The sequence below is a fragment of the Oryzias latipes genome, chromosome 16 (genome assembly GCF_002234675.1).
Source record: "Oryzias latipes chromosome 16, ASM223467v1".
Lineage (NCBI taxonomy): Eukaryota > Metazoa > Chordata > Actinopteri > Beloniformes > Adrianichthyidae > Oryzias > Oryzias latipes.
Genome location: NC_019874.2, coordinates 19,277,114 through 19,295,817, shown reverse-complemented (window position 1 = coordinate 19,295,817; position 18,704 = coordinate 19,277,114). Strand labels below are relative to the sequence as shown.

At 36.8% G+C, this 18,704-nt stretch overlaps 3 protein-coding genes across 10 annotated transcripts in view; all 3 read right to left on the bottom strand.

Annotated features, from left to right (window-relative positions):
* Nucleotides 1-2: 2 nt before the first annotated feature.
* Nucleotides 3-3,900, bottom strand: rpl18 (ribosomal protein L18). Of its 2 annotated transcripts, XM_004077925.4 has the most exons (7): nt 3,802-3,896; nt 3,135-3,221; nt 2,599-2,706; nt 1,935-2,033; nt 1,703-1,826; nt 1,272-1,341; nt 3-132 (listed from the first exon to the last, which is right to left on the bottom strand). In XM_004077925.4, the coding sequence occupies exons 1-7, from the start codon at nt 3,877-3,879 to the stop codon at nt 57-59; spliced, it is 642 nt and encodes a 213-aa protein (XP_004077973.2). In that variant the 5' UTR covers nt 3,880-3,896; the 3' UTR covers nt 3-56. The 2 variants fall into 2 exon arrangements, with proteins under 2 accessions (XP_004077973.2, XP_023820050.1); XM_023964282.1 differs by having other exon boundaries at nt 5-132; nt 1,703-2,033; nt 3,802-3,900.
* Nucleotides 3,901-4,126: 226 nt separating this feature from the next.
* LOC101161438 (mpv17-like protein) lies at nt 4,127-7,191 on the bottom strand. The gene is made up of 5 exons (XM_020710632.2): nt 6,890-7,191; nt 6,266-6,611; nt 5,700-5,770; nt 5,562-5,591; nt 4,127-4,911 (listed from the first exon to the last, which is right to left on the bottom strand). Exons 2-5 carry the CDS (start codon nt 6,597-6,599, stop codon nt 4,801-4,803), a joined length of 546 nt encoding a protein of 181 aa, XP_020566291.1. The 5' UTR covers nt 6,600-6,611; nt 6,890-7,191; the 3' UTR covers nt 4,127-4,800.
* Nucleotides 7,192-14,755: 7,564 nt separating this feature from the next.
* LOC101160019 (myosin-10) overlaps nt 14,756-18,704 on the bottom strand; it is a 28,184-nt gene continuing 24,235 nt past the window's right edge. For all 7 annotated transcript variants that reach the window (XM_023963877.1, XM_023963879.1, XM_023963882.1 and 4 more), the window contains one exon: nt 14,756-17,849. In XM_023963877.1, coding sequence (XP_023819645.1) covers nt 17,660-17,849 — 190 coding nt within the window. In that variant the 3' untranslated portion in view covers nt 14,756-17,659. The remainder of the gene's footprint in view (nt 17,850-18,704) is intronic.

Here is an 18,704-nt window from a genome sequence, read left to right as displayed (position 1 = left end):
ATTATATAGAGCCATTCTTTTATTTGTTTCAAAGCTGCATGGCAAATGAAGACAAATTAGTTCTTGAAGCCACAGCTGGGTCTGCGACCACGGGCTCTCTCGAACTTTCTGCCCTTGGAACGGACATAGGGCCTGGAAAATAAAAAAGTTCAATTTAGATGAAAACTGACAAAAAAAAACTTATTCTACAAAGTCATTATTTATCTATGTAAACAGCAAATTGACACAGGTCTGGGTGTTGACAATCTAGTCAATATGGGACACAAAGTCAGACCCTTGTCCAAACACAGGACATGTTTATAACCAATCGATGACAGGACTTTGGGCTGAGATTTCATCATCATTACTGTATTTGATTGGACATTAAGGATACACCTGATCTAAAATTCTAATTCAGCATTTATTTACAGATGCAATCTGATGTGGAAATAACAGATTTTTAGCAGGAGGAGCAATTGTTAAAAGCCCAAAATACATGGGATTGTTAGATACCCAACAGTGTGTTACACACTGTCCCACACAAGATGACCATCATCAAGGCAATTGCTCACAATTGATTCCAGTGAAGCTGATCATTGGACACGGATTCATCTGCAGTTGCACTGGCAACTCTCGGCTATGATTTTGAAAGTATATATAGGTAAAGAAACTAACTTGACAATAAATTGACCCTTCCTGTATTATTAAAAATTAGGTAAATAATTCATCTCTGGATTTCACTTTGTAAAGTGATCAAAACTTGTTCTGAATTCCAGTGCAAAGGGAAGGTGGTCCTAAAGTGACAGAGGTCAAATAGTGGCAGTTATCTGATCTAAATTACACCGATGGGAGGATTTTCAGAACTAATTGCCTTTACACATGATCACTTCGTTTTGGTGAAGTTTTGTGCTTTAGTATTACAGAAAAATACCTTAAAAAAAACCACAATTAAAATGAGGCAGAGCTACACGATAATTTCATCAACCCAAAATCAAAATAGATTCCACGTGTTTAAATTACAGATCAATTCAAACGCTCCAATATTGCCCAGCTTTTTAATAAAAAAAATATATTTAGTAGAAATTTATCAGATAATATATATCCACTTCTTAAAAAAATAATTTAGAAGAGTTACATATTTATGATTCATATGATCTTATGATTTACGATCATTTTAAGATAATGGATTTGAGGTGTGTGTGAAAGATTCAATATCTGAATAATCAGCTGCTTTTAAAAAGGATCTGAAAATCAATCTTCAGTGACTAAAAAGTATTTAGGGGTCAACTTACTTGGTGTGGCTGTGAGGGGTTCCAGTGGCCTTTCCAAAGTGCCTGTAAACCTCTCTGGCTTTGCGGGGTCCTGCACAGCAAACAGCATTTTTATTATAGTCACACAATAACAGCTCATTGTCCCTTAAGTTTTCAGAACAGCCTCTCTATTTCCTATGGATTCAATCAAACTTCCTAAAATCTCTTGATTGTAAACATTTGCACCAGATATTGGCATTAATTTGTCTCACAAACGCTAACATTTGTTCTTTTGACAAGAAAAAATCTTATACTGCTTAAGAGTGAAAATGGTCCAACTATAGTGAATGTTTTCCCTAATAACTATTAGAACAAAAATATAGCAAACAACAACACGAATTTTCCAATTCTATTTTTTTTTTACTTTTCTGATAACATTAAGTTTTTATTTAAATTATTAAAACCTCATGTACCTGACAGCAGCACTGTGCCGTGTCCTTTGGGAGTGGCCAAAGCCAGCTGGTCAAAGGTCATCACTTGTCCCCCTGATTTAAGAATCCTGCGACGTGCACCATCAGTTACTTTCAGAGCGCAGATCTGTGTGGCAGAAAACAAAAGGCCCCATTTTAGAAGGTTGTGAATAAAAGCTGTGAGCTGGTAAACAAAAGTGAGGGTACAAATATATTGAAACATCAGACTACTTGCCTTGAGTTTGGGGATCTCCTGAATCCTGACATCATCAGTGACTGTTCCCACGACAACAGCGATTTTATTATCACGGCCAGGAAGTTTCATTTTACGAATCTAGTGTGGAAGCAATAGACCAATAAGAGCTGTTACTTATATTTTGTGACTAAACATCTCATGGCACATAAACTAAAATCAGGTGACCATAAAATTTGACTGTACATTTAAAAACTATTTTCAATCAAGCCTAAAAGCGTTGAAGTTAATGTGCTTCTGTTGGGAATGGGAAGGCTAAACAGCAAAACACAAACGTTATAACAACCTTATGACATCAGAACTATAGGCTAAAAAGTGAAAGGAAGTTATTCCCTAATGTCATATTTAGATTAAAAATCATTTAGTGTGGGTAAAAATATAACAAACGTTTATACAGTACCTAGACTGTTGTAACCAGTGAAATATAAAATAAAATTTACTTATGGAATTTAGACACTACTACTACAAAAAAAGACAAATTCAGTAAAACAAAAAAAGACAAATTAAGTAAAACAAATAAGCTTGATTGATAAAAGTACAAAGTAGGTACTTTTGTTCTTCAGTAAAACACCTGATAAACCCAGCACAGAACAACAACTTAGATCTTTTGTGAGATCAGGAAAAGTAAACTGGCTCACTGACTGACCAGACGGGAGATTGCGATAGGAGGCCTGTTGGTCCTGCTCATGAACAACCTCTTCAGAACCACCTTGTTGAAAGGAGCATTGGTACGGCGAGACAAGAACCTGTACAACTGTCAGAAAGAAAGAAAAATCCACATTATATTACTAAAAACAGATAAAACTGGAGGCAGGGGTTTTAGGTAAAGGTAGAGCTAAAGATGCTGATGTTCTCTGTGGAAGTGATGGGGATGGACAGAATCATCAATAAATACAGAGGAGCAGCTTATGTAAACTATTTCCGTTATATGGAGGGAATCTAGTTAGCTCAAAGGTTGGGAAACAGATGCCATGTTTGCGCTGCTAAGAAGGTCAAGAGGAAGAGATGTGGTTCAGAGGCTGACATGAGTGTGGTTGATGTGTGAGAGGACAACACAGAAGATGTTTAATTTGAACTACTACAAACTATGAAAGTTTTAACAATACTGAGAAGCTAAATTACAGAACCACCCTAGCAGCTGAGACAACTTCTGAAAGGAGATGCTGTGAGAGCGTTATTTACCTTAACCAGGAGCCTCAGGTAGATATCCTGGCTCTTTGGCTCCTTCCTGTGCACCTTGCGGTCCTTGTTGTGTCTGATGTCTACGCCCTACAGGAAAAAAACAAAAAAAATATACATCTTTAGCATAATCAACTAGTTGTATAAACATACGTAAGTAAGAATGCACGTATGTTAATTTCATTTAATAACAATTTCGCGTTTTATCAGTACACATAAACACAGTCAAAACAGATCTTGCGTCAATTTATACAGCTATACACACAAGGTTTGCAATACAGCAAACAGACACCGGTCAACGCGTTTAGCAGCTAACTAAAGCTAACAGCAACAAAAAAAAATTAGAATTTCTTTTAAGTTAACCAACCAGTACAAATCTAAAGGGACTATACCGGACTAGAGAGTAAACTAGAAAAGACTGTAGTTTTGTGTGTGCGTATAGACTACCTTTTAGCGCAAACGTTTAAAAAATGTTACAGCAACGAGTAGTTCGATAGCTAACCAATTGATTATCTAATCACATTGTGATCGGTTAAATCAAAAATCGTAACTCAACTGGAATACTGTTTTCTATCAAAACGTATTTTGGATTTTATTGTGGAGAAAGGATGGCTGAATTCAAAGGATTAATGCGGATACCGGGGTATTCAATCTGTCTTGAGGTACCTACCATCTTGGATTCAGAGCGAAAAGGGAAAAGGAAGTTCAAAGTTCTCGCGATAACACACGCGGCCGAAATCTCGAGCATCTGATTGGTTCTAAAGTACGCGCTTCCTGCCAACCTGCAAAAAAGTAGTTGAGGTCATTGCTGATGCTGCCCCAAGTGGCGGGACTCATCATTACATTGAGCATCCTTGTATATTTGCTGAACTTTTGCTGAACTTTTATTAAAGCAATTTGATCTAATAAATTATCACATTTTAATGTGAACAACTTTTTATTGAACTTATCTTTGTTCTATACTTCACATCTAACTTCTGGCAATAAGGTCAACATCAGTGTTAGATTTTTTTATTTATTTAAACAAACTGTGGCAAAGTCAATGCATCTTTATTTCTTCAGCACTTTCTTACATACAGACAGTTCAACGTTCTTCACAGAGATGCACATGCTTTTTCAGCAAAAAGGAAAATCAAAAAAGTGAAGAAAAAGTTAAACAGAAAAGAGTATTTTATGGTCAGTATTAAAGAGAATTGTATTTGTCTGTTGGTCATGTTTCTTTTCCACGACGTTAATTGTTTTTATGAATTGAATAAACAAATTATTTTATTACTTAAAAACGAAGGAAATGTCAATAAAATTGGCAAAGCTAATAGGTTTCCCCAGGATGGCGTGGCATGTGATTTAACTTCATTTTATTAAACATGTATTGTGTTGTTGGGAGAAAATATTATACAAAAAACTTCTTATGCAAAATGATCAATCCAGACCTTTTGTGGATTTATGATTTGTTTAATAGTGGAGGGCTTTATACCTTCCTTTATTGCTCAAAAACGAAATTTTGTACACTTTAAATAAAGTCAGAAATTTTACATTTTTAGAAATGCAACAAAGTTTAATACATTTCATGTTGTACACAAATCAACCCCTTTTTTTCTTTTTTGAGATCTGATCAATCAAAGGGACCAGATCTAAACCTTGTATCAGGAGTTTGTGTGGCTTGTTCGGGTCACTGATTCTGCTGCTGTTTGAAGTGGCAAAGAAAGATTGTGAACGTCAGAGCAACACCTCCTAGGAAGACTGTCCGTGCCACAGGAGGAACGAATACGAAGTTGATGCCCTAAGGTGAAACAAAGGGAAAAAATGTCATGAAAAATTGAAGTTACATATGATATTCTATAATTACAGGCCATCAAAATAGGGATTTTGTGGAAAAAAACAAGAATTGATTTTATCATCATTCTTTTCTTACTAAATGGTGACTGCTATCTTCTTTATAGAAGGGCTATTATCCGTATTTCATTGCATTTTACAAAAATAAAGATTTTGATTGACATATAATGTCAGAAGTTAGAGCTCTGTCTCTCCCTGTGGTCACCGGCGGGAACCCTCTCCAGAGTACTGAATGCACTTCATCTCCCAGCAACCCCCAGGCACACTTCCTGGATGCCTCACATCTGACTCTGTTTTCAATCACTCACAGTCTAGTTAAGCGCTGCACCAAGCCTCACTCAGTGCAAATGATTGTTTGTGCCACTTTGCCAGCATTACTGAGTGTTATATCCAGATCTGATCTTCTTGTTTCCTGACCCTGTTTTGTCTCTGACTCCGTTTCCCCACCACCTACCCTGAATCTCGCCTGGATCATTTCGACCTCTGCCCGACCATGATTTAGCTTTGTGGATTTTTAGCTGTGCTAATAAAACCTGCTACAATTTGAACCTGCCATCTGGCCATTCTTGTGACAACTGAAGTAAAGATGCATCTTACTTGCATTGCTGACCAATAAATCACCCCAGCCTGAAGAAAAAACAGATGACAATGCCGTTTCTATTTTTTTTATATGAACACGCACACAATTGTGAATAAAATACATTGCATTTTTTCCAAACCTGTTATAGCTCATACCTTGTAAGCGGTCCAGAATTTCTGTCGCCAGACTTCAAGTGGATCCTCTTTGTTTTCTAATAAACTTAAACCTGAAAGATACAGGGTTCAACAAGGTTTTTTATGATCAAGATTACTTTACACGTGGTATAAGCTTTTTGTCTTTTCTGTTTTCACATATGTATGTGTGTTTTTATATATATATATATATATATATACAAAATTTGTGAAGCACCTTGCGACTTCTGTCTGCGAAAGGTGCTTTATAAATAAAATTTAGTTACTTACATTCATCTCAGATTTTTATAGTATAACATTAAATAAAGGAAAAATATGGTGAACTGATGAACTGTTTTTAAGCTGCAAATTAATTGTTTTTGGTTTTAAATGACCGAATGATGCACCTTTTTATTTTTTAGTCATTAATTTATTTTGTTCAATGTATGAATAATGGACTGACCAAAGAGCACTTTTAAAAATGCTGTTGTACCAATAACAACGACAAACCATTTAGGTAATTCTAAATAGAGATTTGGATCCAAAAATTTCACAATACATCATTTAAAAAAAAAATAGGGAACACTTGCCAATGTAAAAAGCACTGATGGTGAGAGGAGCTGCAATAAGCTGATCGACCACAACCTTTCCTGCCACTGCCTTCACTCCGCCTCCTGGCAGCATCCTCTCTAATCCCCGGAGCCAGTGATAGTTGAAGTTGGCATGGAAACAGAAGCCAACAATTGCCACGTGAGCTGTCTGACGCCAGTCGATGCTCGCCGTGTCCTCTGATGCAGATCCAGCGTTGGGTTTCTCACGCAGGACACTTTGCTGTATGAGGTCTGCTGAAGCAAAGAGCGTTGTGTATCCCAGGACATTACTGATGTACGGGTGAGCTTTAAACAAAGCCCAAGCCCGCTTCATGGTAAAGAAAATCTGATTGGAGAAAAATAATGTTTATTGTCTTGAAATGTTTTTCCAGGTATTTTCAAAGCCATTCATAGTTTTTCTGTCTGTTATTATAGTCCTGTTCTTTTTAAAGACTTTTGTTTGGTTTGGATGCAAACATTTGAAAGTTTAATTAAAGCAAAAACAAGCCACAACTGAAAATATAAAAGTCTGGAAAGACAACTTTGAAGGAAAGCCCAGACTTTTGAAGGTGAAAAATGTAGACAGACATTTCTTTTTTTCCCCCAAATAGCCCCCAGACCTACCTTTCCATGTGTTTCTTTCACTTTAGTGTTCAATTTCAGAGGGCCACTAACTCTTACTTGATTGGTTATGCTGAAAAAAGGAGGAGGAGCAAGAACTACTAAGGGTGGCAGAGCTCTTCTCGCCGGGACAAAGTTCTTCCAATGTAAAGAAAGTGTGATAACAGTCACCAGAGTGGAATCTTAGTAAGAAACAGATGGGGAGAAAATTCCAAAACAAGTGACTGATCAATGATCTGCAAAAAAAAAAAAAGTTCATGAAATCTTTCAAACCATTCAGATACACAGATTATATTGTACACAAGATAATAGAAAACTTTTTAATGTCTTGACTTGTAGATAAATTCGTTAGAAACATTTTCTTTGACGACCATACAGCCAAAACTTACCAAAGATGTCTTACAGAAGGGTTGAGGCAAAGATTCTGAGAAGGATTGAAAGGAAATCTATAGAGGCATTTGTCGGCTGCTCTTTCTGTAAGGTTGTTGGAAGCACATGTGGGGTTCCTATAAATAGACTGAACTCCTGCAGCTGTAGTCGGTCTTTGGAGCAAAGGGCCATGACATAAACTAATTCTCTTCATTTGTTGAAAAAAAATGGAGACACTACTAGTACACTAGTGTTTTCTTTGATCATTACTGACAGATGTTCAAGTCAAAGTCCCCACTCCAATTTGATCTATTGTAAAAGTGTACCCAGTGGTCTTTTAATTATGATTAAGCTGTTTTTAGCCAAAATCTAAAAAAAACTTAGAGGCAAAACACTTTGCCTAAGTTGTGTGTGTGTGTGTGTGTGTGTGGGGGGGGGGGGGGGGGGTTGGTGCAGAGTGGAGCAACCTTCCCCTCCCTGTTACTGAGAGCTTCACCGCTAGCTTATAGCTTCTCACAACCCCAACCTAACTTTACGCGTGCAATGAAAATGGTGAGCAATACTGGAGCTATCCAGCTGTAAAGTTTTGATCCGGAAACCAGATCTGACAAGGAAAACAAAGACGCACATGGAACTAGTCGTCTATTATTGGACACATCAGAATGGAGTCGAGAAGAGAGCTTGTGGCTCGCCCAGTGTATTTTCTATGTCATAGACACGCTCTTTTTTTAAACTGTATTTTTTTGTCTGCCCCTGGTTCACAACGACTTGAATGAAGACATACTCAGCAATGCAATTTTAAGCTTAATTTCTTTATATATGTCCTCCATCATGATAAAATGCCACAAGAACATGTAAAAAAACAAACAAAACAAAAAAAACACCAAAAACACAATTTTCAGTGGGGCTTTAAGAGAAAGGTTTAAGAAAAATGCATCTCAAATGAATGCTGTTATATTTGTCTGTGATGCTTTTGTCTTTATAAGTAATTCAGATCTCATTGCAAACCAATCAGTGGACGTGTTTACATCTAGCCCCTTCAACCAATTCATACATTTGAGGCCAACCAGTTTCTTAATTGACCACAAGACGCTGGTTTAACCCTTGTGCTAACTTGTGTTCACAAATCATTAAAGAAAAAAGGTTCAGCGCACTGTCTAGTGGGTCTAGATGACCAAACTCCCAATGTTACAGGGCCTAGGATAGCACAAGGGTTACAGAGGGAGCAATTTTTCGTTAAGTCCTATGTTGAAAAGTCAAAAAAATGTTATCTGGTGACAAAACACTTTTATACAAACAATTGCTTTATTTTCCTTTTTATTACAACTATTGGGTAAAATTCCTTATAAATTAGAGCTCCAGTTTGTGCATATTTTATGACTGGAATGTTTATTTTTCCATTCAGTTTTTGGCAAAGAATGGGCTAAACTAAAGAAGTTACGTACACCCATAGGTGGACTCAACTCAGTGCACTCAACTCCTGTGCAGAATAGGCAGGCTTATTTTTTACCCTTCATTTTAAAGGGATGACCACCGCAAATCACTGCTTTATGGCAGAGATTTTTACGCTGTGTTTTTTTTGAGCTGGAATAGGGAGACCCAGGATTGGGCCCCTTTGTGGCTACATAGTTAGGCAGTACCACAAAGGGAAACGCAGCAGTTCACAACCTCAGAATCAAACCCTGATTTCATATGTGCCTGTCCTGCACGCATCCCACTGACCTATCTCACTGGGGATTTTAAATAATTTCTAAAAAAGTCGCACAAACCAGAAACCTGGGTATTTCAGAGAATGTTGCAGTTATGTGGTAACAAAGCTGCTTAAGAACTCACCCAATCACAACATAGAAGAACAGAAAATAAGCCACTCCACTGACTGGTTTGTATGTGAGGGTAATTCTCAGAGCTGTAATTTGAAAAAAAGAGCCGGATTTAAAAAAAAAAAGTTTTTTCAAGATGATTGTCATCATCCAGACTAGCTAAAAAACACAAAAACAAAAGCAAGCACAGCTCAATTAGAGTAAGGCTGTTACCACAAAGCAACCTCCCCCAGTCTAGATATCAACCATAAAATTACAAGTACATCAAAAGATTCATCAAAGTCCACCTTTTACATGCATGTTAACTCTAAAGTATGTAAATTTATTTCTATTTTAGAGTTGGAGTGAATGGAAGCACCCCTGTTTGTGTAACAACCCCCTCTAGTGGCATGGTACTGAACAGACCTGGCTTCAACAAATAATGAACACAAACCCGTTCAGTTATCACATCTCAGGGTACAGAAACACAGATATTATCATGCAGCATTTTTTTTTAGGTCATAACTATTTTAAACCCCACATCACCTCACATTTTAAATCCAAGTAGAAGCATTGTGTGTCACCTCAACCAAATCCTTTAATTTCAGAGACCAAGTAAAAAGTAATGCAAAATAAAGAGAGAGTGCAAAATAAAATCTAAAACCCTGGTTTCAGATTGAAACTGGATTTGCTTAATCTAAACATAGTGAACACGAATTTCCCGCTTCCCAAACCGTGTTTAAATCATTCGTTGTCCAACAGTCTGGTAAATGTAGCCAAAGTTTTTAGAAGAAAACGGACCTCCTGTCTGTTAAGATGTTAGTGAACATCCAGTCGTCCTCATGGGGGGGTGTTGGAATGGAGCGGTGCAGAGGAGCGTGAGGAGGAGCAGAGAAAGACTGAGCAACTCCTTCAAAGAATGTGAAGCTTGTGTCGTTTTCGCAACCGGGGACCATGGATGGACTCTCCTCCAGACAGGGCTGGTACATTTCCAGCGGCGTGACATCATAGTGGGAGGTGAAGGAGGTGTGGCGCTGGTTTTGCATCACGTCTGTGTTTTTTGAATGGGGACATCTGCTTCGGCCCATTGTTAGTGAGCCCCTCTGATTGTTCGGGATGCAGTTTGCAGTCAGCGCCTGACCTTCATGCCAACTGTAGGGGGGTAGATCCTCCACTGTGGTGAAGTCATCAGCAAGGCCTGACAGGGAAAATCCATCCTCAGCGCAGACGTCAAGTTCAGCGGCACAAACATTTTCAAAGCACGCTTCCACTTCCATTAAAAGATCTGAATCCTTCTTGTTGACAGAGAACAGGTCTGTTATGTCAGTCAATGAGGCCTCGCCGGCACTTTTCTGAAGCTGCATGCAGCCAGACTCTTCCATAAAGGCCTGGATTGAGAAATCACAAAAGCCATCAGAGAGAGGAGATAGCTCCGGGGAGAAGGAAAGAGAGACGTCTTCATTTTGATTTTCACAGCAGATAAAACTGGAGTCTTTCTGTGAAAGCTGAGTGTTGACTGACAGGCTGCCTGTTGGTTGACTTTTCTTAGGGTAGCAGTCGGGAAGGAAAAAGTCAGTCGTTTGAAAACATTCAGTGACTTTTGGGGGGTTGTCGGAGGAAAAGTCATTGTTCTGTATCTTTTCACTCTGGTAGTTAGATCTTGTGGTGCAAGTGGAAGATGTTGGCGCGTGATGTTTTGACAGATTCCTCAAGTCTACCTGATTCTTTTCGTTCTCCCTGACAGCATGTAAGTCAGCAAGTTCATCGCTCCTTGACTTTGAGATGTTGTCTGTCTGACGGCGGGATTTATCAGCCCCAGATAGAGAGTCGCTTTGACACGAGTCACCAGAAGAGTCAGGCGACTTGGACGATAAAACAGGGAGCAGGTTTTTTTCTCCCTTATTGAAACAAAGAGCTGACGCTAGTCGGTAGTTTGCTGCTTCTATGTCGGCGAATTTCCTGTCGACGGAGAAATGAAAACATGCTGAAACAACTACAATGGAAACTTTTGGGAGGTTTCTTTAAAAAAACTCAATTGTCCTTTACGCACTGGCATTAAATTTACAATTCTCTGATGAATTTAAGCTATTTTGAGAAGCCTAAGAGCACCAAGTCCATCATGCAAACTAAAAAACAAAACAATAAGGTATCTAAGATTGGAAAAGGAATGTTTATTTATTTTAATACATTTTTTTGTAAAAAAAATAAATGCATAAAAAACTGTATAAACGCAGCTGCAAAGCTCATGCTGGTAACACACCTCTGAATCATGTTATGCAGGAAGCGACGGTGGTTGACCTGTCTTTTGGATGGGCGGTTTTTTCGAGGTTTCTGAAGGGTCCTCATCATGTGACCTGCTGCTGAAGTCACAAAAGTGTAGAGGTCACGACCCCAGGGGACGCCTCTCTCCAAGCCAGGCTCCAGACTAGAGGAGATGGAGGATCGCATGGCTAAGAAGAGGTAGGTAATAGATTTATTGGAAGTATTTTTAAGAAAAGGTCAAATAAAAAATTGTATCAGGAAGATTATAAAAAACACACATAAACTAAATATTAACTCCAATAACATGAAACAAGAATGAAAGTAAAATAGTTTGGTTTAGAAATAGAGAAAAGTTGGATGTGATAATCCTAGAAATAATAACACTTTTAGTTATACTTTTTACTATTTTCTTACTTGATCAAAACTATCAAAGCATATCATTCCTCCTTTAAATGTTTAAACCTAAAGCCATCACTACGGTAATAAAAAAAAGAAAAAAAATTCTTGAACTGTCCTGCTCACGTACCAACACCATTTTCAGATTATTTTGGAAAAGGTACTAATAAAAAAAGATTTTTTATAAAATGTAAAATATTTAAATGTAAAAAGGACAGATTTTAGTTTATAAAGAATGTGCAATAAAATACACACATTTAAAAGCATGAAATAGTGTCATGTGATGAACTGTGGAACAACAGTTAAGTAAAAATTAACAGAATGTGTAAAGAGTGTTCAGTATTGTTAAATACTAAAGTCGGTTTTAAGAATTTACATTTATTGAAAGCATTAACTCATGTTTATTCAAAAATATTTCTAATTACTTAAAAAACCAGAGTGTCTGTCTGTGTCATTAGATAAATTAGACACATTCATGAACTGAAAAAAAAACATTTAAAATTTAACAAATTTCTTATTTATCACTTCATTTCTGCAAGGAAGTTAAAGCGTCTTACCTGTTTTTCTTTGCACTGCAGATTCTCTGAGTGTCTCCACAAGCTGCACTACAAAACAAGGAGGTGCTCTTTGAGGGAGGGAGGGAGGCGTGGCAACTCAATTATAAGCATGTTTATTTACTGTGACTCTGTGCACAGGCTTATAGAGAATCCTCTAAAGTGAATGCAAATGCATGAAATCTCCTTTCCATAGTTGTCTGTGTGCGTGCGTGTGTGATGAAAGGAGCGAGACATTATGAAAGATGCTGGGGGAAAAAAGCAGCAATTATCAGAAAAGTCAAACGCTTGTGGAGTGAGGGCACAGGTCTCTATTATGTGGCTCACTAAGAGCAGCTTGTTGAATACACCACATAAACACGCCGGTTCAGGCAGTTAACGAACCCTCAACTGGTTCGCTTTAACTCTGGCCCCAATTACAACATTCTCTGAGGGAAGAGATAAGATGGTTGCTAGCAGATTTAATTGAGCTTTGAATGTTGACCTTCCAAATGCAGGTTGTACATATCTATGGCAGCAGGTGTTTGACCAGAGGTTGCGTTAAATGAAGCATACTTTCAGTAACATTTTAAATGACTGCTTTACAAGTTTTGATATAACAGTGGATTTTTGATCTGTTTATTTAATTTTGTAATCCCTCTTTTTAGGGCACTTTGACAGCCACTTGGGAAGCAACATATAATGACTGAAATAAATAGAAGTCTAATGAATATAAGATATAATGGGGCTTTCCCCCCTACAAAAAAACGAATCGAAAACAGAGTTAAAAGAATAAAAATAAAAAAAGATACAAAGATGTGTTAATAATAGGCACGTCAATAAAGTCTGCACTTTGTTTTGCTTCTAATGTTAGATGATGTATGGTAAATATATGTGCTCTTTAGCTGTGGTTGTTGAGATCTACCACGTTTCTTGCTTCGTCTCTGTTCATTGGATTATGATTGATACACTTTTATCTAGCGACAACTTCATTACAATTTCCTGTTTTTAGTGGCTGAATTATACACTTTTTATGTATTTTTTGGTTTTATTTTATTTGTAGATGTAAACTTTTCCATGGCAATTTTTTTCATGTATGAAGGTCAAATGCATACAAATGGGTTAAAGAGCACTTTTTAAAAAATTTTAGTAAAGATTTATCAATCTATCTCTCTCTCCATTCACAGAAATTAGCTGCAACTAGGACAGGGAAGGAAACCAAAAAGGTAGATATCAAAGATCAGGAAAACTACTGATCAATAAAGATTTCAGCCAATTGAAACAATGTGAGAAGTGCTAAGATCCCAAATATGGAGGGCGGGATGTTTTCTACTCTTAGCTTTCTGGTGTACAGCTTTGACATTAAAGCTTAGAGTCTAAAGAAAACGTGTGATGAACCAAAAATGTACAATTGTTTCTGGTACCAAACAAAGGTTTTCCTACCAAGCGCTCCCGTAAAGGGTACTAAAACAACTGAACCACGATGCCTATCTGAGCACCTGTCTGCTTGTTAGTTGATTAAAAAAATTATTGTGATCAGACAGCTTGGTGCCTCGTTTCTTCAAATACTCTCTAAACAAATTAAGAAATGATTTGATATTTTTTGGCTTTTATAAATTGGTGCAATTATTAGAAACAGAAAAGTACACCATCTTTAAATCCCTGAAATGCTATTTACAATATATATGCAGATTTAGTATCTTCATTCGTGAAGTTGTTGATCTCTCAAGTTTAATGAAATTATAAGGATTTAGGCTTTTCTGATGTATTAGGTTAAAACATAAAACACTGGTATACTGTCAAAAAACAAAATAGTTAAGTATCACTTTCTATCAGCACAAAGTTGTCACAAAAATTGTGTTCTTCATATGTTCTTGTAGCATTTTCTCACGATGGACATAAAGAAAAAATTACAATTGAAATTGCATTTTTGATTATTTCTTCATTCGAATTGTTGTGAATTAGGCGCAGACGAAAAAATGCCGTAGGCAAAAGCTTTTAGGGGTGATGTAGGTGCTACAGTTGGCAAGCAACAAGCTGCAGTGCATCCACTTGCAGACAATTAGATTCATGTACCGACCGGTAAGTCATTATTTTTGGTCTTTATTCCGTTGGATCTTCTGGCTCAAGACTGTACAGCTGGATAACTCCAATATTGCTCTCCATTTTTGTTGCACCGCTAATGTTAGCTTGGGGATTTGAGGGCCTGTAAGTTAGGGAAGAGTGTAAATCATGGGAAGAGAGGGCAGGCTTACTCCACACACAACTCAGAGGTGTATTTCTAATGTACTCCTGCTGCTCGGGAGAAATTATGTCCTAGCAAACGACACAGGTTTTTGAATTTGGGCTAAAAACGCATAATTATAAGTAAGAGACCACTGGGAATGCTTTTAGGATATTAAAAGATGATTGGAGTGGGAAGTAAAATTTGAGAGTTTATGTTTTCTTTGTCTGTATGACACAAAATGAAGGTATTAATGGCCAAACTTGATTAAAAAAACACACAGAGACATTAAAACCAATAGCATATATTCACGTTAACCCCAGGCAGATGTTTATAACCACAGCATCATTAAAAAAAGTCTAAACAATAAAATAAATGTCCAAAAGTTTTCAACTTCCATAGTAGCCATAAGCAAATACAGAGAAAAATAACACCTCAGAGAAGCACCGGCCTTGTTTCGTTGTGCAGGACTGATCTTCACCATTTCAATTTTGGGGATTCCGGTCTGCTCAAACTAAACTTGTTCTGTTTAGATTTTGACAATTTGAGATGAGATTTTTTAAGTCATTTTATAATAAAACAAAATTTAAACTTATTTGTTGCCCGCTAGTGATAGAAATGTAAACCAGCTAAACCAGATGAGGTGTTGTGGCTGCTTTCATCCAAGTTGTGTAAAGTGCTGCTTTTACACAAAATCCTTAAAAAAACGACTTTATGCATTTCCAAAAAAAAGAAAAAAAAAAAAAAAGAAAATACATATAGAAAACACAAAAAATGAAAGCTTTTCAGGGTGGTAAATATCTGTCATCAGTGCTTTTCCAGACCTAGATAGTTTGATTTTCCATTTCCACAGGTTGCAAATCCTAACAAACCCCACATTGCAAATGTATACACACAAAATGTTTGTCAGTGCAATAACACTTTTTACATCGAACAGAAGAAGAGCAGTAGCGGTAACCCTGATCACCGAAAACTACTGTGGTAACTGTAAACATGAATCCTGTTCATAAAGCGCAGTACACATAAAAAAATGAAGAAAAAAAAGGTTTCAGCACAACTTCAAATACATTTCCTATGAATAGAGCTAATGATAAGTTAACGTAATGTTCTTTTCAAATGAAAAAAATAAGATACTTGCAGTGAGTGTTCAATAAGAATATGGGCTCTACTCTCAGAAATGCTTTTAGCCACTGCTAGCAGCATTCCAGCTTTAGCATGACAACCTGAAAAAAAACCCCAAAAAACGCTCAGTTTATTGGTAAACAAGTTCTTTGTTTCATCAATTAAAGAACAAAAAAAGTAAGAGAAACACGTTACTATTTAAAAGTAGCTTTTGAGTGACAACTTATCTAAAAACAAAAGTTCAATTTACAAAAATGATGAAAGCTATGCAGCCGTTTCTCATTTTCAAAGCTCTGCTAGCCTTGGCGCAGGTGGCTGTGTCTTTTTATTCACAGCCTCTAGTGACCAACTGCTACCATCACATATAACTACCTGCATTACTACTGGGTAATCCTACCCCCCAAAAAAGGCATAACTATTCATAAAGCGCTATATTCCACTTTGTAAAGACTCAATTTGAGCGTTTTGGAAATCTCTTCCTCCCATTTAGACGCCCAAAAAGATTATCTTTAGGATAAAAGGAAAGAAAAGTGTGCTGAACAAAAATTAGACAGAAAGAAAACATTGTTCGTGGTTTCACAATAGGATCATCAAAGTGCCCGTTTTTGTTGATGCTGCAAAGACAATATTTTAAGATCATAGCGAAAATTAAAAAGAAAAAAACTGCTTGTTCTATTTGCCATTAGCTTAATAAAAAATGAATTAGTCAGTACCAGCTTTCATTTTTTTTGTCTACCACTATAGGACATTTCATAGTCTGGTTTTTCTACAGTTTTCTGATTGTTATCCAGATCTTTACTGGATAACTATAAAAAAAGAAACCTCAAGCATCAAGTACTTCATGTATCTACTTTGTTCTACGACTACTTAATATTCTCCATTTTACAAACTGAAGTCCCTTTTATAATCCATGCGGCCTCCCATTGGTTACACAAAAACATTTTGTTTCATCTGTTATTGTACGTGGTTTTTAGTAAAAACAAAAAAAGTTTACCAGATATAAAAAAAATTGTTAATCAGTTTAATACATATCTTTCACTTCCTCTTAGGATCAAAGACATACTTATTCCATTGTTTTGTTGTTTTTCCTAGTTGTGTTAGCCATCATTCATAGTGTACTTCTTTTCATTCAGAAAAGCTAAGTCAAGCTAAGGAACCTCCCATGCAAAACTCCCTTAGAAAACTGATGCTTTGGCAAAAAAATAAAAAAATAAAATAAAATAAAAAAGTTCAACAATCACTTCTGGTTCAGGATCAGTGCCGACACAGCCAGAAACTCATGCTCCTTTAAAGAGAATCGGTCACAAAGTAAACAGGCAGTGACCAATAACTTAAGTTTATACCTCACTTAGCGTGTACAAATTTCTCAAGTAATATGTTGACCTAAGTTATAGACTTGGTACCTGCTGTTATAAAAAGAGATGCATTAGTAATGCAGGTTGGCTCTTTGTTACGGTAACTAATTCTGAGTAGCGACACTGAAGCCATTCGTATCAATAACATGATAATGGTAACTAGTGTACTTTGCATTGCAGTCTTCATACTCTTCCATACCTTTCTGTGATGTGTGTGTAATTAAAATGTTATTTATGCATCTTTTTAGTTCTTTCTTGTCCATCTCGTGGACTGTTATTTAGATTGTCGTGAAGCCTCCAGCAGGACCGTTTCCTCTCAGCAGCCCTTTTGTCTGATAGGAGTTTTCAACCCTGATGTTTGGGGTTTTCATGGCTCAGGTTGAAAATACTTATAATTATTGATTTTCAGTGCAACAAAATCAGCTAATTCTGTTTCATTGAGTTGTTGATAAAGACAAGTGTGTAATAGATTTGCATTTCCTAAAAAAATTCCATTTTTGCCATGTTAAAAACAGGAGTCAATTCACAACCTGTTGCAGTAAGTTCATGTACTTTGTCCCTTTGCAGAAAATTGAGGCATAAAACTTAAGAGCAGTTTTTCAGTTATGTTATAGTTGCTGTTATGTCTAGAACTAGTATTGTTATGTGCACGTCCCTCCATCAGCCCTGAGTGCTTGAGGCTGGGTTTGTGTGTGACTGAGCCCCTCCATGCATCACTCTGTGTTGTTGACGCTGAAGGGTGGAAGAGCTTCCAGGCTCTGCTCCGATGAAGGAGTTGGTGTCTGTGGAAGTCCTGAGGAGGGAGTAGGGGAGGCAGGAGGCTCCTCTGAGTCAGAGTTCTCGAGTGAAAGGTCATCAACCAGCGCCCTGCGTCCACGAATCCCAATGGGCAATGGCGTACGCCTGGACAAAGTATGAGAGAAAGTGAAAATAGGACAAAGACAACAAAATGGAAAAAAAGACTGAAGAACAGAGATTCTTGAGAAATTCATTTTTAACTGCCGGTAATATCTTGCCGTATTTTCCAAAGTACCGTATTTTCCGGACTATAAGTCGCACCGGAGTATAAGTCGCACCAGCCCAAAAATGCATTATAAAGTAGAAAAAAACACATAAGTCGCACTGGACTATAAGTCGCATTTTAACTTTCACAACCTTATATGACACAATCATAGCAGACTGTTTATCTAATAATTTCACAGTAATTTTTTCTCAAACTTATTTATTTATTCCTTTCATGAAGCATCATTGGCCAACTAATACTCTGTTTTCATCCTGTTTTTGTAGAAACAGTTGTCATTTTTATTGCATTTCTGAATCTATGAAATCATTGGAAAATAGAATATTATGTTGTTAGCCTTCAAGATCTTACTGTAAAAAAAAGTTTGCTGATTCTCTGAGTCACTTAACATACTCCTAACACTTAACATACCTCATACATCAAATTGACCCAGGAACATCATCTCTGTTCCTCACAAATGAACATAACAGGAGGGTTAACAATGTATTTATTTCAATTTATTTCTAATATAAGTCGCTGCGGAGTATAAGTCGCACCCATTGCCAAACTATGAAAAAATTTTTTGTTTAGAGAATAGTAAAAATAGGCTTAAATTGTTCAATTGAGTAAGGATTTTTTTTTGTTTTTTTAAAGAAAGATCTATCTTATTATTTTGAAAAATAAAACATTAAACTGTGAAAAACACCACAAACAGGCTTGTATGTGTGTAACATCTATAAAATAAAAGCAAAACATGC